Genomic DNA, 19,231 nt, shown 5'->3' with positions numbered 1-19,231 from the left:
TAGTATGACAAGTGTGTATTATTTTTTATTCATAGAAAAAGTATGAAATGTGCTTGTTCGTAATGGAAAGGAAATTTAGAAAGAAGTTTTCTAATTAATTTGCTCAAATTTTAAAAGGGTTTTTTGTTCTGGGTAGACTAGAGAAGCCCAAAGTTTGGATTTTGGAGAAATATAAAATCCTGAAATTGGACAAGAGAAAGGAGCGAAGAGAAAGATGGCGTGTTCGGACTTCCGAGTAACTTTCAGTTTCACTTCACTCTCTGTGCTCTTCACTTCTAAGTAAGGTCCTCCTGTCACTTAAAACAGTGAATTATTGGTCCTGTTGTTAATGTTCAATGGCACCCTTCCAGAAAAAATCCAAGACCAAAAAGAAGACTAAGAAGTTCAAAAAACACAAACAGGTGAGTCTGGTCCCTGTTGAGCCCAGAACCAGCGAGACCGATTGGTGGGACTCTTTCTGGCACAAGAATTCTACTACCCCAGGTATCTTCTCCGTTTTCTTAATTTCATTCCCCTTCAAAGTTTCGAACTTTAATGATTTACCATTGGTGCTGTTCTGGAATGAAACCCTGCAGTCATGCTTATGTTTCTCCAGTGTTATCACTGGATCAATTGTCAACAATTTTGTTGTTTATGTGTTGTTGGTAAAGAAATAAGGGGGTTTCCACTCGTGGGTTTTTTTCCCACATCCCATTTTTTTGAGGCGGTTATATCATTCAAACTATTTAGCTATTTTGGGTGGTGTTATGGATATGTTTGATTTGATTTGAAAATTATGATTTGAATGGGTATGATTGATGCAAACCTGCAGGATACTCTGTACCGGGTGATGAGGCAGAAGGGTTTAAGTATTTCTTCAGGGTGTCAAAGACTTCTTTTGAATACATATGTTCCCTTGTGAGGGAGGATCTCATATCAAGGCCTCCATCAGGGCTCATCAACATAGAGGGAAGGCTTCTTAGTGTTGAGAAGCAGGTTGCAATTGCCCTTAGAAGGTTGGCATCTGGTGAGTCTCAAGTCTCAGTTGGAGCTGCCTTTGGGGTTGGGCAGTCAACAGTGTCTCAGGTGACTTGGAGATTCATAGAGGCACTGGAGGAACGTGCTAAACACCATCTCAATTGGCCAGATTTCAATAGAATACATGAAATCAAGCGTGGTTTTGAAGCATCCTATGGGTTGCCTAATTGCTGTGGAGCCATCGATGCAACACACATCATGATGACACTTCCAGCTGTCCAAACCTCAGATGACTGGTGTGATCAAGAAAAGAACTACAGCATGTTGTTGCAGGGAATTGTGGATCATGAAATGAGATTTATTGACATTATGACAGGCTTGCCTGGTGGCATGTCATTTTCCAGATTGTTGAAGTGTTCAGCATTTTTCAAGCTATCAGAGAATGGTGAGCGTTTGAACGGAAGTGTGAAAGCTTTAGCTGGAGGTTTTGTAAGAGAATACGTGGTTGGTGGGTGCAGTTATCCTCTTCTTCAATGGCTTATGACTCCTTATGAAACTAATGGAGCTAATGCCATATCAGTTTCACAGTCTACATTCAATCAGAAACATGGAGCTGGAAAGCTACTTGCTGTGAGGGCATTCTCATTGTTAAAGGGAAGTTGGAGAATCCTGAGTAAGGTTATGTGGAGACCTGATAAGAGGAAATTGCCCAGCATTATCTTGACATGCTGTTTGCTCCATAACATAATCATTGACTGTGGAGACTCTTTTCAACCAGATGTTGCCTTGTCTGGTCATCATGATTCTGGATATCAAGAACAATATTGCAAGCAAGTTGATCCTTTGGGAAGGACCATGCGAGATAATGTGGCCAAGCATTTACAACAGGGATGTACTTAAATGTTCATGATAGTTCTGATGTTACCTTTGTACATCTGATCTAGAATTTGACTTTTGTCTGCGGCATTCTGTCTTACTGAGTTTTCTCCCCCTTTTGGTTGAGAATTGTGATTTATCCGCATGATTTTGGTTAATGTTAATTATTAAATGTTACTGAATAGTTAGGTAATTAGCCTTAGTCTTGTAGGATATATCCATGAGCAACTAGTAATGAGTCTTGTTCTGGTGTAACAACCGATGTTTCACACCACAATGAAAGTTGATGAACATACTTTTACTCACACTTAATAACTTTATTTATAGATTTTTGGACTGTAATCATCAATAAATTTACTGTTTTAAATAAGATTCATCTAACTGAGTTTATCTTGATCATAATTTTTGTATATGCTAATTTGGTGTTTTAATCGCAGCAGATGGTCTAATATTTTTTAGAGTAGATGGTTTGTCTAGATAGTATGGTAGAAACGTTTAACTAGACGGTATGATAGAAATGTCTAATTAGACGGTCTGAATGAAGTGTCTATCATTGTGAGTGAGTTGAGTTATGTGAAAGAAGTTGCTTCTCTAAATCAAAACGAGAAGCAAAATCTTAATAGAAGAATTATATAATAAAACTTACAATATCTTAAAAAACATAATTGAAAACAAATTATTTAAAAAAATACGAAGAAAAGAATCACGATAAAATTGAAAATAAAGTTTAAAAATTTTAGAAACTTTGAAACTCAAAAATTGTGAACAATATTTGAGGAACAATATATTTACAAGATCCTTAAAGTAGCAAAATCTATAAAATGAAACAAGATTTAGGAAAAAAGGATGAAGCTTCACAACAATGCTTTTTCTTTATTTTCTTATTTTCTTCTTTGTTTTCTTATTTTCTTTATAATTCTTTTTTTTTGGTCTCCGCATGGAAGGCTAAACTCTTTTGAATTGATTCTCTTGTAATTTCACAATGAATTCCGAGGTTTCTGTTTAATAAGGTTTTATCCTTAAATTCTCTGTAGTAGTTTATGTTATACGATTTGATCTTTTTGAATTTTGGTTTTTGTTAAGAAATTGTTTTTGAATGTTTGTTGAGAATTCAATTCTATTCTTTAATTAGAGTTCTTATTTAATTCGCTTAGTTTTAATCAATCTTTTGTTCGCTCAGTTCATGGGGTAAAAGATAAACATCTTACTAGTAGATATTTGGAGACAAGTGATATACTAAATATGTTAGTAGATGCTTGATTTGTTGATAAGATGTTGTTGAATTTAATTGATGCTTATTTGGTTAAGTTCAACTCTGTGTGAGAATTGAAAGAGTGAAAATTTTAAGATAATCAGTGACAAATTGACTATTGAATGAACTTGAGAATTAACATGCTTTTTTTATTATTTTACATTGTCTATTTTAATTTTTTGCATAAGAATCTCAATGCCCCTTTTATCTTATTGTTATTTCTAACCCTTATCGCTTGCAGATAAGTTTTGAACACTGATTGACTAAATTTATTATTGAACTCGATGGGAGAAAACTTGGGATCATTTGACCTTATCTATATTATCACCTCTTTGGTGTTAAATGGTTTCCACTAAAATTCTTTTAATTTTACTCTAAAGTCAGTTATCAAATTTGGCATTGTTGTCGAGAAATCCAATTTGAATTTGGTTATCAACTATCTTCTTTATCTACATATTTTTTTCTACATTTTCTTATGTATTTGCATAATTTTTTATTTATTTTGTATATCTAACTTTGTTTTTTCATTCTATTTGTATGGTTTTCAATTTTTAAACTGATCACATTATTACATAAGAAAAACATATTTTAGAATAGACGATCTAATGATAGAACGTCTCATTATTTTTCACCTTTTGCTTTTAATTTTGATTATGAAATTGATGTGGATTTAGCTTTTATGTTAAACCAACTTCAACATGATCAACAAAATTATATGCATTATGAGTCTTACTTTCAGTAATATTGTCACTCTTATGAGTCGTATTTCAAATAATCTTATGATCCATACTTTCAACAACCTTGTGAGTCATTTCAGTTCTTTTACATTGAGGATAATATGTGATTTAAGTGTAGAGGTGGAGAATCATAGTGTATGATTTATCTTTTGATGATTTGTTTGATTTGTTGAATTTTTTTTCCTTCTCTTAAAATAAAAATAAATATAAATCAGTTTTTTAGGATTGTCTAGTAGGTGGTAGTTTCATTATTTTTAAAAATCTGAGTTTCTAAATTTGTGTTGTGCGGATTTCCTTAAAAAATTGATAAATAAGTTGATTGTGAAAAATTATGGCTTAAATATTTTGTGATAGATTGTCTCTGGTGATTTTTTTAGCCTTGTTGAAAGACTGTCTAACGAACTATCTAATGGTTTGTCTAACGAAGTTGTATAATGATCTTTTTTAGGTGTTTCCACTCATGTTTTCTTATATATTCTAGAACGTAGTTTGATTTTTTGTTTTGTAATTGTGTTTTATGTGCATGAACTAATATGATTGAAGCATTTTTTTTTTAATTTACACCACTAGCCATATTAGTCTAGCTTTCATGATAATCCACTTGTTAGCTCTTTTGATTATATATCATTTTTCTTGGTTTTAACCCTCATTATAATCCTTAAAATAGAAAAGACATGACTATCCCTACCTTAAAAGATAAAGGAGATTTGAAATTAGTTTGAGAGTAAATTCTTTAATAAGTTTAGGAGTGTCACTGCCCGTAAGCTTACCTCTTTGGTATTGTAAAAAATAGAAAAATAAAGAAAGAAAGGAATATAACAAAAAAAAGAATAAAACAAAAAAAAAGAAAAAAAAAACACAAGTGTAGACCATCTGCTACATGAAAAAGCAATAAAAATAATGATGTCTTGACATAAAAAAAGGAGTTGAATAGTAAAGCTATTTACATTAGTTTTTGGATTCATTTTCCTATGTTCCTTTATTTTTCTATGGTTTTAAGTCTCTTTTCTTCCATTTTACCTACCTTTACATTGACCCCATTAAAACCTTATGAAGTCCTCTTTGTCTTTACATCCACGTTTTTTCAATTATTGTAAATATTATAGTCTTGCTAAGTCTGTGGTAATGTTTGCTTGCTTAAATGCTTTAAGCAAAAATACAAACTTAAGCACTTCAGAGTTGAAGAGCGTCTAGTGAAAGTTCTCTCATTTTTTATTTACCCTTTTGAATTCATTTACTTGTTTGTGTGTTAAAACATAGGAATTTCCATTATCTTGATTCTTATATTTCTTGAAATTGTATCATGTTAGCCATTATGCATTCTTAAGATATGTTGTCAATTTTGTCATTCGCTTATATTTTGTTCCTTTAAGTTGTTGTGAATCTATAGACTATTTTGCCCACGAGTGAAAAAAGATAAGTGTGGGGGTATTTGATGAGCATAATTTTACTCATACTTAATAACCCTAATCATAGATTCTTGGAATGTAATCATGACTCATCTAATTGAGTTTATATGAGTCTTATTTGTTATTTATGTTAATATGGTGTTTTAGTCATAATAGACGGTCTAATATTTCTCATAGTAGATCTGATTAGACAATATAAAATAAGTGTTTGTTGAACAGTCTGAATGAAACATTAACTACTGAGTGAGTCGAATCATACAAAAGTTCACCTTGCTTCTTTGAATCAATACGAGACACAAAATTTGAGTAGAAGAATTAAAGAATAAAATCTATAATATCTTAAAAACAGAATTGGAAGCAAATCATCTAAAAAAATATGAAGAAACATAATTGTGATAAAGTTGGAAACAAAATTAGAAAATTCTACGAAAGTTTTAAACCGAGATGTTTTGAACAATATCTAAGACACAATATATTTTTTATATCCTTGGAGTAGAAAAACCTATAAAAAGATACAAGTTTCAAGGAGAAAGGATGAAGCTTAACACTGACATTTGAAAAATAATAGAGTTTTAGCGTTTTCTTATTTTCTTTTTTATAATTCTTTCATTTTGTCTCCACATGGAAGACTAAACTTTTTGAGTTGATTCTCTTGTGATTTTGCAATGAATTCTAAGGATTTTTGTTCAATAAAGTTTTATTCTTAGATTCTCTACAACATTTTTTGTTAGACGATCTGATCTTTTTTATTTCTGGTTTTTGTTAAGGGATTTTTTTTGAACATTTGTTGAGAATTCAATTTTCTTCTTTAATTAGAATTCTTATTTAGTTTGTTTAATTCTAATTAATTTCTTGTCCACTTAGCTCAAGGGGTAAAAAATAAACATCTCACAATAAGACGTTACGTCTCACAAGGAGGGAGATGAGTAAGATATTGAATATGTCGGTAGATTGTTCTGTTAATAAGATTATGTTGAATTTGATTGATATTTGTTTTGTTAAGTTCAACTCTGTATGAGAATTGAAAAAGTGAAAATCTTAAGATAATTAATAACGAATCTAACCTCATCTCTATCATGTTTTGGTGTTAGACAATTTGTGTGGTCTCTATTGAAATTATTTTAATTTAATTGTTAAACCTATACCATGAGTAATAGTGAAAGTAATAGCTAGTAAAGAATGGCATGTCTAACCAAGAAGGAAATAAGACTGAGGAATTATTCAGAAAATAAAATGGCGAAAATTCCATCCTAGCTTCTTGTGAGAGAACATTACATAAAATGTACAGCAGGATCTCTACGCTACAAGAACCGTAGATCCTCTATATTGGAAAACAAGTACGGTCTTGAACCATTTCTAGATTATAAAGAAAGAAGTAAACGTCTAATGTAATTTAAACTACGTTAAAAATCCTGCCGACTTAATCTCCCTTAGTGGGAGGCTGCATGCATGCACAAAAGTGTGCTTTCTTCTTCTTTTTCTGGTAGTTTCTTCTCGTCCCATCATAGAGATAATCTCGCAGAAGAACTTTTGAATTTCGTTCATCTATCATTGCCTTTCCTTTGCCTTCTTTTTCATCATTCAACTTTAGAAGTAAAAATTGCAGTCTTTGCACCTCCAACTGCAGCCGTCCTATCTTTTCAGACCCTCTCCGAGCCTGTTCTGAAACTCTCCTGCTACCACTTCCACTCTCATTTGATTCTGCTGTATACTTCCCTGCAAAGGATGAAGTACCCTCTTCTACATTCTTCTTCAACTTGTTGTTAGCATCAAACAACTTTGTGATGGCTTCCTGAGTAGCTTCAAGCTGCCCTTTCACCGTATCGAACTCAATACCTTTTCCCTTTGTGCTCTCAGTAATTTCTACCCTGCTCATCAAATCTTGCACGGTAATTTCAAGGTTTGTCAACTTTTGAGCATCAGAATCAAGTCTTTCTAAAATCTTCCTCCTGTTGCCTTCTTCATGTGAATGTGACTGTGTCAATCTTCTTGAGATCTCTAATTTGTCCACACTCAACTCCTTCTCAATCAAGGACTCTACTGACGGATATTTGTTTCTGAGCTCCCTGGTTGCTCTCTTTTGATGGTATCCAGTAGGCACAATGGCTGTCTTCTGTGCCTTTCCAACTGTGAGCCCAATTACGCCATCTTTATTAGCAGTTTCCCACAATTCGAGCATCTGATCATCAGTCTCAAGAGTTCCTCTCCTACCTATCCCATATGAACATTCAGACGTTTGATCAAGCATGATGTCTTTTGGCAGAACTTCAATTTCTGCTACAGGGACATCTGACACTGATCTTTTTGACTTCAGTTCATCAGAAGCTCCACCTCGATGCCCCCTCGATTCATGCATTTCAGTAACATACTTACTTGCTTGAATATTTCCTTGGCGCCGGCTGAATCCAGATTTTAACACTTGAATCTCTCTCATTTCATCCTTAGTTTTGAAACTTTCATTCATCTGTTTAACAGCCGTTTCAATTGCATTGACTCTTTTCTGCATGCCTTGGAAATCTGGAAGTGCATCTATTGCCGCAGCATTCTGATCTTCACCTGTTTGTGGACCACCTTCATTGTATTTGTGATATGCGAAATCTTTAACCTGGAAACAATTTTTAAAAACATCGTTTTGTCAATGTAACCAACGCAATAGTAACTGGTTCCCAGTTTATGTAAATTACCTTTGATGCTTTGTCATCATGTGGTTTTGCATGCCCAAGTGTTTGCATCTCCAAGGATGTTATGCAGTCATTCAAAGCACTGGCAGCCGGGACATAAGCAGCCAACTGAACCCGAAGCTTCCCGTTGTCACCTTCCAACTTGCAAACTCTTTCTTTCAGCATTTCACTTTCCATGTCTTTAAAGTTGCTTCTGCGTTCAAGATCTTCACATGCATCAGCTAGCTCACGGACCTTCTCTTCATATAATGTCTCATTGACGGCAGAAGTTTGCAGTCTGGTATAGAGTGTGGCAGCCTGAGTTTCCCATTGTTTAATCTCATTTGTTCCCTTAAGTAGTTCATGACTTAGCTTCTCTTCCCTCAGTTTAATTTCTCCAATTTCTTGGTGCAGGTGCCTCATTTCCTCCTCCAACTTCTGATTCACTTCACCGAGGCATCCAAGCTCATTATTTTGTTGATCCTTTTCGGAGGACAATTTTAAAATTTGACTAGCTTGGTCTTCAAGTATCACCTTGGCTTCATCATACTTGCTCTTCAGAACCTCCACCAATCTTTGCAATTCTGTTTTCTTATCATGTAAAGCGCTAAACATCTCTGCTGCTTCCAAAATCTCATTTTCCTTTTGAGACAACAATTGCTTTCCATTCCTAATCTGACAATTTAATTGATCATTGACGGATTGAATTAATTTTAGTTCGATGCTTGACACTGCAAAGGACTCTTTAAGATCGGAATTTTCCATTTGCACATCTTCTATTTTGCCCATGAGTATTTTTAGTTTCTCCTCAAGGTCGGTATTTACTGAACAAAGTCTATCGAAATCGTTGCTTAGCCCTTTAAGTGCCAGGAGTTTTTCGAATACAATGTTCTGGTAGACCAGCGAGAGATTAGATTGTGTTATTGTCTCATCAATCATAATGCAGATTTCATCTTCCAACTTACTTTTCTCTTCACCCAGGTCCAGAAATCTTCCCATCAAGGAATTTTTCTCTTCAAAAGTTTTGCAATTTTCTTCCTTTATGTTTTGGAGATCCTCTTTCAAGTCTAACAGCTGTTTGCATAAATTCTCTACTTCAGTAGCCATTAGTTCCATTTTATCTTCTCCTTTCCTTATTGTCGACTTCAATTCCTGATTCTTCTCCAATATCTTTTGTACCTCTGCCTGCAATGCCAAAAACTGTGTAGACTGGGTTCTCAACTCCTTATCTAGGGAATTTCTTTCCGTCAAAAGATTTTCAGCCTTTAATTTCAACTGGTCAAGGAATGTAACAAGAACTGAATTCTCAATGGCCACTTGCTGGCTTTCGTTGAAAATTGTGACAAAAGAACTTTGTGTCTCCTGAAGTTTACCATGTATATGGTTCAAAAGCTCCTGGTCCATTTCAATCATATTTTCACACCAAGGCTCGCTGTTAATATCAAGAGTCTTCAACACCTGAAGCAGTCCGATCCTGAGTATTTTAATTTTCTCAGACAATGAGTTAACATCAACTTGCTTCTGAGTGTTGTCATTCTCCAATTTAGATATCAATCTATCAGACAGTTTAGAAGCCTCCAAGAGTCTCTGACACTCAACTAGAAGGGAGAAGTTCTTTTGCTCCAAATCCTGGATACTTCTCTGCAAAATGAAAATGTCCATTTGAGCATGTACAGATCTGTCCATTTCCTCTTCATATTCCTTTTTCTGGTAATCTGCATCTTCTTGGAGAACAAAAATTTGCAATTCCTTCTCAGCCAAGTGACATTCATTCAATTGCACAATTCTGGAATGTTCTTCCCTCTCAGCATATAAGGAAACAAGTAGCTCTTCCAACTTATGAAATGCAGATTCCCTTTCTGCTTTCAGTTCAGAATGCTTCAGTTCCAATTCACTGTGTTGTTTCTCAAGATCTTTCAGAGTTTGATGAGTGATGTTGAATTGTGAAACTAAGGTTTCTTTCTCAGAGTTGATACTGGACCTCTCGTGGTCTAGCAACAGACAAGAGTCTTCTAAGATCTTTGACTTTATCCTTAATCCTTCAAGCTCAGCATTCACATCACATAGTGAACTTTCTAAAAGGTTGTTTTTCTCTGAGAGCTTCTCCAGCTGCTTAGCTGTGGTTTGTAACTGAGAAAACAAGGTCGCTTTTTCATCAGCGAGAGTGGATTTCTCCCGAAGAAAAGATTCGCAAGTTTCTTCCAATACATTTACCTTTCCTCTGGCCTTCTCGAGCTCAACAGTCAAATCTGAAAGAGACCTCTCTAAAACAGCATTCTTCTCCAAAAGCTTCTCCAAGATCTCCACTTTTTCCTTTAGAGCTGCTTTCTCATCTTTGTAGGTTTCACATCTTTCCTTCAGCTTTGAATTCTCATCTTGCAAGTTCTTCACAGAAAAAGCAAAGCACTGTGGATCTAAGTCAGTTGATCTGACATCCTCCATCATGGATTCATGTCTTTTATTCACATCATTAAGCTCCTCTTTAAGATAGTAAATTTCTTGCTGGAGAGCATTTCTTTCATCTACCTGCAGTCCAACCTCCAGTTCAAGTTTCTTTATTATCTCCCTCAGATTTAATATCTCATCCTTCATTTTTTTTATAGACAAAGATGAAGATAATTTGAGCTCATTTAGAGTTTTGTTTTCTTCTTTGGCCTTGTGTGCTTCTTCCTCTAAAGCCTGCTTATGGAATTCCATATTCTCCAGAATTTCAGCCTTACCATGAAGCTCGGTGGCAAGAGATTTTAGTTCTTCTTGAGATTGAGAATGCAAATTCTGAAGAGTTTGGAAAGCAGCTTCAGCCTCGATGAATCGCAGTCTCTCCTCTTGTATACAAGTCCAGAGTCTACCCATTTCTTTCTGCTTCTCACTAAGTTCTTCACTCTGAAATCCCAACTTCTGTGCCAAAGACTGCAATTCAGATTGCAAAGTCTGATTAGATGTTTCCAGGAGAAAACACTTCTGTTCAGAACTATGTAACTTTTCAACCCCATCATTTATCTTGCAATTTAGCTTATGCACCTCCTCTTGGGCACAAGAGAGTTTATGCTCCAAACTGGAAATTATCTCTAAGCATTGTTGATAACAGTGAGCTGCATCTTCCTTCTCTTCAGTAAGTTTAGCAATTTCTAACTTCATGCTCTCAATTTCAGTGTTTGCATCATTAGCTTGTTCTTTAATTCTTGTTGCGTTCTCTTCAGCTTGTACGAGCCTCTCCTCTACTTTTGACAACAACTCCAAGGACTGGTTATATTGAGCAAGGGCAGCTTCCTTTTGAGCTTCTACTCTAGCAAGGTCTTCCTTTAAGGATTCAGCTTTAATTTCAGCTCTAGTAGCTCGTTCATTGACTTCTCCTACATCCTTTTGAGCAGAGCAAATATTTTTCTCCAGATTATATATTTTCTCCAAGCATTGCTGGTACTGATGAAGACTAACTTCTCTTTCAGCCTGTAAATCATCAATGGCTTCCTTCAAGGTTTGAACTTCAGCTTCAGCTTTGTTTGCTCGTTCATTAAGTCCGTGAGAATTCTCTCTTGCACGAGACATTTCTGATTCCAGATTAGACAATCTCTCCAAACTCTGCTGATACTGAAGCAAGCCAGCCTCCTTTTCACTTTCTAAGTTAGACAGGGCTTTCTTTAAGGCCAAAATTTCAGTCTCAGCTTTGGTTATCCGTTCAGACTCTGATAATACTTCAGTCCTACTATCTTGGCTTCCATTGTCTTGCCCATTAATCTCTTCTACGTCAAGAAAATTGAGCCCCCGTCGAACACGCCCACTTACTGGATCTCCTGACATAAATAGATCATTGAGCTGTTTCAGACCCTTTCTGCTTATACCACAATCAGTTTCATCAGTATAAGATCCATTTCTTTTGATGGTATGGAAATGAGTTGAAGCATTCTTTTGCAATTCATCTGAATCAAGAAATGAACGGGAGAAGCCGAGTGTCTCTGGTGTATGTGGCTCAGTCTCCAAGTAAGAAACACCGGATGAATCATCTGCTGCAGGAGGCACTTGATTAGGAAATGCTTCAGCCATGGTACGATGGGCCTGACGAATCACTCCAGTTGCATGATCATATCTCTCAGCCAATGCCCGGTATGCACGATAAAACTCTTCAACTAATTTCATAAGCTCTGGCCGTTTCTTATAATACATTTCTGCCCTCCTAGCAAAGGAATCTGCATCTTCTTCAATAACCTTGATCATTTGCTTCACCTTGGAATCCATATCTGTTCATGAGAATGTATAGATGAGATAAATTAATGTGTTTCAGGGTATTTACAAGAAAGCTAACAGCAAAATTTCAGTTTTCAAGTAAGGAAATAGAAGTGTGAGTGAAAGGAAATGTAATACAGAAACTAGATATGGCTTATTATCATACACAGACTTCCATATAATTACCTGTAACATCTATTTCCATACAAGACAGAACTGGTACTTCTGAGTTTTAGATAGAAATGTAATTTTAATTTTAATGAAGACACCAACAAAGAAGATTCTGAAAGATATATCAAAATACAATACAGTAGTTTCATTAAATGCTTCCTCGCATTGCAAAGTTTCCACTAGAGTGCATCATGACTGTAAGTAAATTTGGAAGTAAAACCGGAAACTGGTTTAAACCAGAATAAATCTTTTTGCCATACATTCCCAAAGGATGAATATACATTGACAATTACAAATGATAAACCAGAGCATTTTGTAACCAGTCCAATAATTTGAAAGCCCAAATTTTACAAGGTCTTACATCAGCATCAGCAATTATCTGTTACCAAACAAATAATATAACTAGAATTAAAAAGAAAGAAGAAGAAGAAGAAGAATCGTGTTCAATTAAATTTTGTTTCAAGTTTAACAGAAGCATTCCTTTCTCCTACACATGAGAGAACAAGAGATGGGTGCAATTTAATCTCTAACCATCAAGGTGTCAGGTAATGAATAGCAACTATGTTAACATCTCAAACAGAATGGCTTCCAAAACCAGACTTACCTGTCAGATTCTCTTGGAGCCATTTCGAGTTCTTGGGGCTAATGTGACTGTCCCACCACCATGAATACATTCTTCTAGAATCAGCATGGGACAGAGCCGCCATCACTCCAGCCAAGTAAACCAACACCAACACTGTGTCTTTTGGTGTTGAAAAAACTTAATCCACAAATGTTCAATGAAGTGTAACCAGGACCACGCTAACACTGATTACAGTCTCTCTTGCTGCTACCATATAGTCACTGGAATAAACAAAAAAAAACAAAGTAATGCAAATGTTTCAGTTTCAGAAAAACCATAGACACGCCTTTTTTCTCATCAAAGCAAAAGTAAATGTTCAGAAACAGCACTAAAAAAAAAGGAAAAAGAAAATACCAGTTCAGTTAAACTCTGAAGTTCCAAGAGTGAATGAATCAATAAGCATCTGAAAGACCAGAACTAGTCCTGATCAAACACAAAATTTCAATTAGAACCACAGGGAAAAAAAGGTAACAGAATTTGGCTTGTAAACAGAAACATAAATTATGTCAGAAAATACAAAAAAATTTCTCCATGAAAATCATTCATGAACATGAGATTTCTACACCATGTAATTCAAAACAAGACCGGTCAAGAAGGTTGCACTCATAGTTAAGAGATCAAGGCTCAAAACCTGCAACATAAAGCTCATAATTCAGGTAACAAGTTACTCACCAAAACAAAAAACAAAATTCATACGTAGGACATTCGGTTTCAATTAACAGCAACGGCAATGAACAACTTCAACTGCTTTTCTTCACTTTTTCTTTTTTATTCCATTTTTCAGAGTCACCCCATGTTGCTTAGATCTCTATTTTTGCGGACAATGTTGTTTGTGTTCTATGCTTGTTTTTCTCTCTCTCTCTCTCACTTTCTTTCTCAGCTTTGCTTTTTATGCAGTATAGGTTGGTGGTACTGTCTCCCAGGGTCTCAGAACTGTTAAAGTGGAAAAGAAAACAAAATCATAACAAGTTGGCAAAGAAAGAAAAAAAAAAAGGAAACATGGGTATTAAGAAAGAAAACAAAACAAAAGTTAGCATAATCAAATTACATTTATGAGTACTAATTTAGAACCTGAAGCTGACATTGATTACATTAATTTGGAATATTGAAAATGAAAACAAACAGGAGATTGTGGGATAAGTAACCGCAATTGAATTTGATTCCGTTACTAACAATAATCATATGATCATACTAAAATAAAAATAGAAAATATGCAATTATTTGTTATATTAAAACATTAAAAAAAGTATCTAAGTACTCCTTAAGCACTCATGTGTCAAAATTCTGATAAAAGTAGTATGAAACTTAGTTGCGTGTATTTTACGAGGAGATGTATAATTTGTTTTTGTTAGCGTTACAAAAAATTTCAAATATGTCAGCGGACATTAGGGTGAATTTATTCCTATTATATATAATGTAATGTAATAATAGCATTTTGTTGCCGTTGCAGAATGGTGCATCACTGTGTCAACTATGAAAATGTGGAAAAAGTAACACTATTATTATTATGATTACTACTGTGTGCCAAAAAGTAATGGTTGTACCAAACCAAAGTCATACGCTCCCACATTTAAAATCCAAAAAAAAAAAAAACGTAGTTACTTGCTTTTTCTCTTTTTATTTCCTGAATCCCATAAATATTTTTTATATTAATCAAAATTATTCATTATGCAAGAGATCTAGAATAATCAATAATCCTCTACTTGTCTTCACGAAGATATGGTCATGAGTAACTGCGAAGAGAATTTTTCATACTCTGATTGGTGTCTTGAATTTATTGTTTGTATGAGGTCAATTAAAGCTAATATAAGTTAGGTGCATGTGTAGTTTTTAGTGGTAGCTCGGTTCTACACGGCTTCTCAGCTTTGTGGTAGTGTTAATTGAGTTCGTTTGTTGGTAGTTTGTTTGTGTTTTTGCGGTGAGGGTGGAGGTGTCTTCTAGCCTCTTGTATAAGGGCTGAGATATTCCTCAAATATTTTTATTAATTATTCTTTTCTTGCTGATAATTATTTTTTATTAATTAATATTTATCATTTTAAATTATATAATTGTGAATGAGACAAGACAAATATAGATATATTAGTTCGTCTCTCATTAGTTTTTGGTAACTTAATTTTTAAATTCATATAATTATAATTTCTTCGTTATTATTAAGAATTGATTTAAAGATATGCTTTTTCATTTTTAGTATTAAAATAATATTGTTTTTCTTTTACTTTGCTTTTTTTTATTTTTGTAAAAGAAATTATTTAATAAATTTTGTTGTAGCTATTGACGCAGAATATGTCCATTATTCATCTAAATAAAAATAAGACACAAATTTTATAATTTTTAAAAATGATAAAAATGAGTAAAAAAATTACTTTAAATAATCAAACTCTATCTCCAGTGCTATGTACTTAAATTCAAGAAGATAATAAACTCCTACAACTTAAAAGATATTCTGTCACCAAGAAAATTGAAACATATAGTTCTACATGTGCCTTATTTCGATTTAGATTATATCTCGTATTCACTTATTAAAACACAACTTTATGCCTAATTTGAATATGTATTCTGCTATAGAAACATGTTTCATTTTGTTTTTGGTAGAAACATCTTATAACACAACACAACTTTCCCTAATTTCAATATGTAGTCGATGGATTGTAGAAATTGTAAAATCCACTAACGTAAACATAATTAATTACACAAGTTAAATATCATTTTGCAAACAATCAGACCACGCATATTATTGTGATTAAAAAATATTTTACATTTCTACTAGGATTAATTTTAATGGAAATTTAAATTAAACTTAAAACACAAATTATGATTAACAAATATGTCACGTTACTACTTAGATAAATTATAAGAAAAAATTCAATTAAATTTACACTTTAAATTTAAAAATTAGGTTTATGCCTAATTTAATCTAGTGTGAGATGGATTGAATATTATAATTTGATATTTGATGTAGACTCTCTAACATATATCATTAAACTGAATAATGAACATCTCAAATATTTAATTAGATATTTATGAGTAGTTTAATATAAGTATGATAACAATGACATAATCTTAAAAAACATACTTTTTAGGATAGATTAAATGAATTCATTACCATCTTAATAAGTGAGTTTATCTTGTAAAATAAGGATTGCATTTCATTTATATATTATTAATTTAAAACATTCATTAAAATTAAGTTACTAGTTGTTAATTTTATTAATGCAATTTTCTTTTTCCTTTCAAATAAAAAATAAAGTTAAATTGCCAATATATGTTTCAGTAGTATGGACACAAAAGCTTTTTATTAAAATACAAATAAAACTACTGTAAAAATGTGTGTGGTCCCAAATTACCTTAAATCAATTATATAATATAAGATTATAAAAGTATAGTTTGTATATATCTACACAAGTTTCATCTACTTTTTAATATTTGCTTATTTTACACTATTTTTGAATAAAAATAATTCTATATATTTAATTTTTTATTATATTCCTATTTTACTTGTGTATATAGTACGGATACACAAACTAGCAATAAATATAAATATATATATATATATATATATATATATATTTTGATTTTTAAAACTTTGATTACTAATTAGATACTAATTTAGAAACTATTTAACAATAATAGAAACTAATTTAGAACCAATTTTTTTTAGTTTCTAAAATGGTCTATAATTTAGTTACTATTGCAACTAATTATTTTTGTCTTTAAAAATTGGTTTCTATTTCATGATTTTCTTATAGTGAATATGTTCAATGAACTTTAGAACCAAATTAACTTAAAAGAATGTGTATAAATAAACATATTTTATTGATAGTTAAAACTTTGGTAGCTAATTACATAGTAATTTAGAAATCATTTAACAATAATAGAAACTGATTTAGAAACTACAATTTTTTTTAGTTTTTAAAATAATCTTCAATTTAGTTATAACTAGTAACTAATTATTTTTTTTTCTAAAAAATTGATTTTTATTTCATGATTTTTTTGACTTTTTTTTTTTTGACATTTTTTCTCATTAGTAAATAGACATTGCTGCTGGTGTAATTTAACAATAAATTATTATTTATCATAAATTGGTTTATTTTTATAATAATTATTTGAAAATTATATCTGCCCTGATTTTTTGATAGATTGAGAAGGTAAAAAATCCTTTGTATAAATGCACAAAAGTTAAACTTCTTTAATATTCCTTTCATTTTTTTTTAAATTGTGGTTTATATTTTCCTCCAACTTTTTAACATTTGTTCAAAAATAAATAATTTAATTTATTAAAATAAATAGATTTCTTATTTTATTTCGTCATTATCAAAATAAAAATATTGACATTCTTTAAAAAATAGTATAATATTTCCATATAATTTTTCTTAATTGTATTCTTAATATTCATGCACTAAAATAGAAATAAATTTTGTAAATTTGATTGAACATTTAAATCATTATATTTTTCTACGAACAGGGGATATTTATTTTCAAAATTTTCAAATAAGTGTAGTTTTAAATAATAAATTAATTTTAAAATTATGAAATTAAATTGTAGTTTTTCACACTCTAAAAAAAATTGTATACCACATGCAATTTATATAAGTAAAAGAAAAAAAAAGTTGTAACCTAATAATGGTAAGTATATAAACATAGAATAATAAGATAAGTAGAAGGTGTTAAGGGAGAAAGTGACAAGTGTGAATAAGTTAAAAAAACAATTAACATTTGGCAACATCACTCTTGTCACACGCTGCCCCAGCAAATTCCTTTGTCCCATTAGGAAAACCACACGAGTTTCTCGTGTGAGAAAATAATATACTTTTAACATTATTGTTATATATAGAGATTAAATTATATTTAACTCACTAATAATTAATATACTTAAATATTATTTGAATAAAAATATATATTAATTTTTCTTGTAATTAATTGTTGTTGCATTAAAAAAATTCAAACACTACGAGAATCGAATATATTATATGGATCATTCTTAACTTTTATTATCATTCGATATTACATTTGACTAAGGACTTGTTTGTAGCGTACGTGAGAATTAAATTATTTAATTATTTTATTAAGTTAAAATTAAATTTTGAATACATTTTTAAAAGGTGATTCCAAATTATTAATTGTGGTATAAAAAACTCCACTTTAACAGAAAAAAAAACATGTGTAAAGTTGAAAAGGAAAAAAGTTGTTAAAATTAATGATAAATTAAAAAATTTCATTAGAAAAAATCAGTTATACATTTTAGTTATTATTCCAAATATACTGTTTATTTTCAAAAACTTTTTAAATACAATATGATATAATGAGATATGAATAAAATATTAAATTATAATCAATATTATATTGTGTTAGAAAATATTAAATATTTTTATTGTACATTTATTATAATTATAATGTGAAATTGATTTTTGTTTTTAATATAAATTTTAGATCTAGTGAATATTTATAGTATAGAAACTATTCGAAAGAATCTTTATCATTTTCTTTACGTAATAAAAGAATTTTCAACCTGAATTATATTTTCTCATGTAATTTTTTTTAATAATAACTCATTTTAATAATTTTGTTTTACTATAAGTATATAAGTATCCAGTACTAAAAATTTTAAAGTTTTTTTTTATGTATTTAACCTTTAAAAGAATTATTTGAAGAGTGGATTCATTTAAATGTGTATTTTGAATGAGTTGATAGGTTTGAAATGTTATTTATGCAAGCTGATCTACTGAGTTAAATTTGCTTTATTTTTTCTAAAATATTTTAATTTTATATTATAACTTGTAAGATGAATTTTAAAATATTTAATATTAATTTTATATATCTCACTTTTTTTTTTATAAAGTTTTCGTGTTAGGCATCACTATGCAACTTGACATCTCAGCTAAACTGACACCTCAAATAACAACAATCATTTGCCATCACATGAAAAAAAATATTATTAAAAAAAGAAAAAAGAAAGAATCCTCTAATTCTTTATATATCTCACTTATATATTACATACCTATTCAAATTCGTGAATCCTCTAATTCATAGAGTTAATGATAAAACAATTATAATTGGTAGAGAAATTACAACGGAACAATTACTGATAGATTATTTATAATTTAAAAACTAAAATATTTATATGAAATCAGATTATTTAAAAAATTCCTTTATGATTAATTTTTTAATGATTTTGTTGTTTGAATAATAAAATTTATCATCATGTCAATTAATCTCAATTATTTTGTTCTAAAATATATATGTTTTATTACTTTGGTTTCAGAAATACTCATTTTCACTTTTAAAAACTCTAAAATACTTATCTGATCTTACTTGCTAATAATCTATAT

General features: G+C 31.3%; 2 protein-coding genes across 2 annotated transcripts; one reads left to right on the top strand and one right to left on the bottom strand.

Annotated features, from left to right (window-relative positions):
- The first annotated feature begins 77 nt into the window (after positions 1-77).
- On the top strand, positions 78-1,923 carry LOC137814236 (protein ANTAGONIST OF LIKE HETEROCHROMATIN PROTEIN 1). The gene is made up of 2 exons (XM_068616844.1): positions 78-483; positions 812-1,923. Exons 1-2 carry the CDS (start codon positions 336-338, stop codon positions 1,855-1,857), a joined length of 1,194 nt encoding a protein of 397 aa, XP_068472945.1. The 5' UTR covers positions 78-335; the 3' UTR covers positions 1,858-1,923.
- Positions 1,924-6,448: 4,525 nt separating this feature from the next.
- Positions 6,449-14,222, bottom strand: LOC137814235 (protein NETWORKED 1D-like). The gene is made up of 5 exons (XM_068616843.1): positions 13,578-14,222; positions 13,260-13,328; positions 12,888-13,126; positions 7,916-12,126; positions 6,449-7,836 (listed from the first exon to the last, which is right to left on the bottom strand). The coding sequence occupies exons 3-5, from the start codon at positions 12,988-12,990 to the stop codon at positions 6,652-6,654; spliced, it is 5,499 nt and encodes a 1,832-aa protein (XP_068472944.1). The 5' UTR covers positions 12,991-13,126; positions 13,260-13,328; positions 13,578-14,222; the 3' UTR covers positions 6,449-6,651.
- Positions 14,223-19,231: the final 5,009 nt, after the last annotated feature.

The sequence above is a fragment of the Phaseolus vulgaris genome, chromosome 1, assembly GCF_000499845.2.
Source record: "Phaseolus vulgaris cultivar G19833 chromosome 1, P. vulgaris v2.0, whole genome shotgun sequence".
Taxonomy (NCBI): Eukaryota; Viridiplantae; Streptophyta; class Magnoliopsida; order Fabales; family Fabaceae; genus Phaseolus; species Phaseolus vulgaris.
Note: the sequence above shows the minus strand (reverse complement) of the source record. Positions and strands in the feature narration are given on the sequence as shown.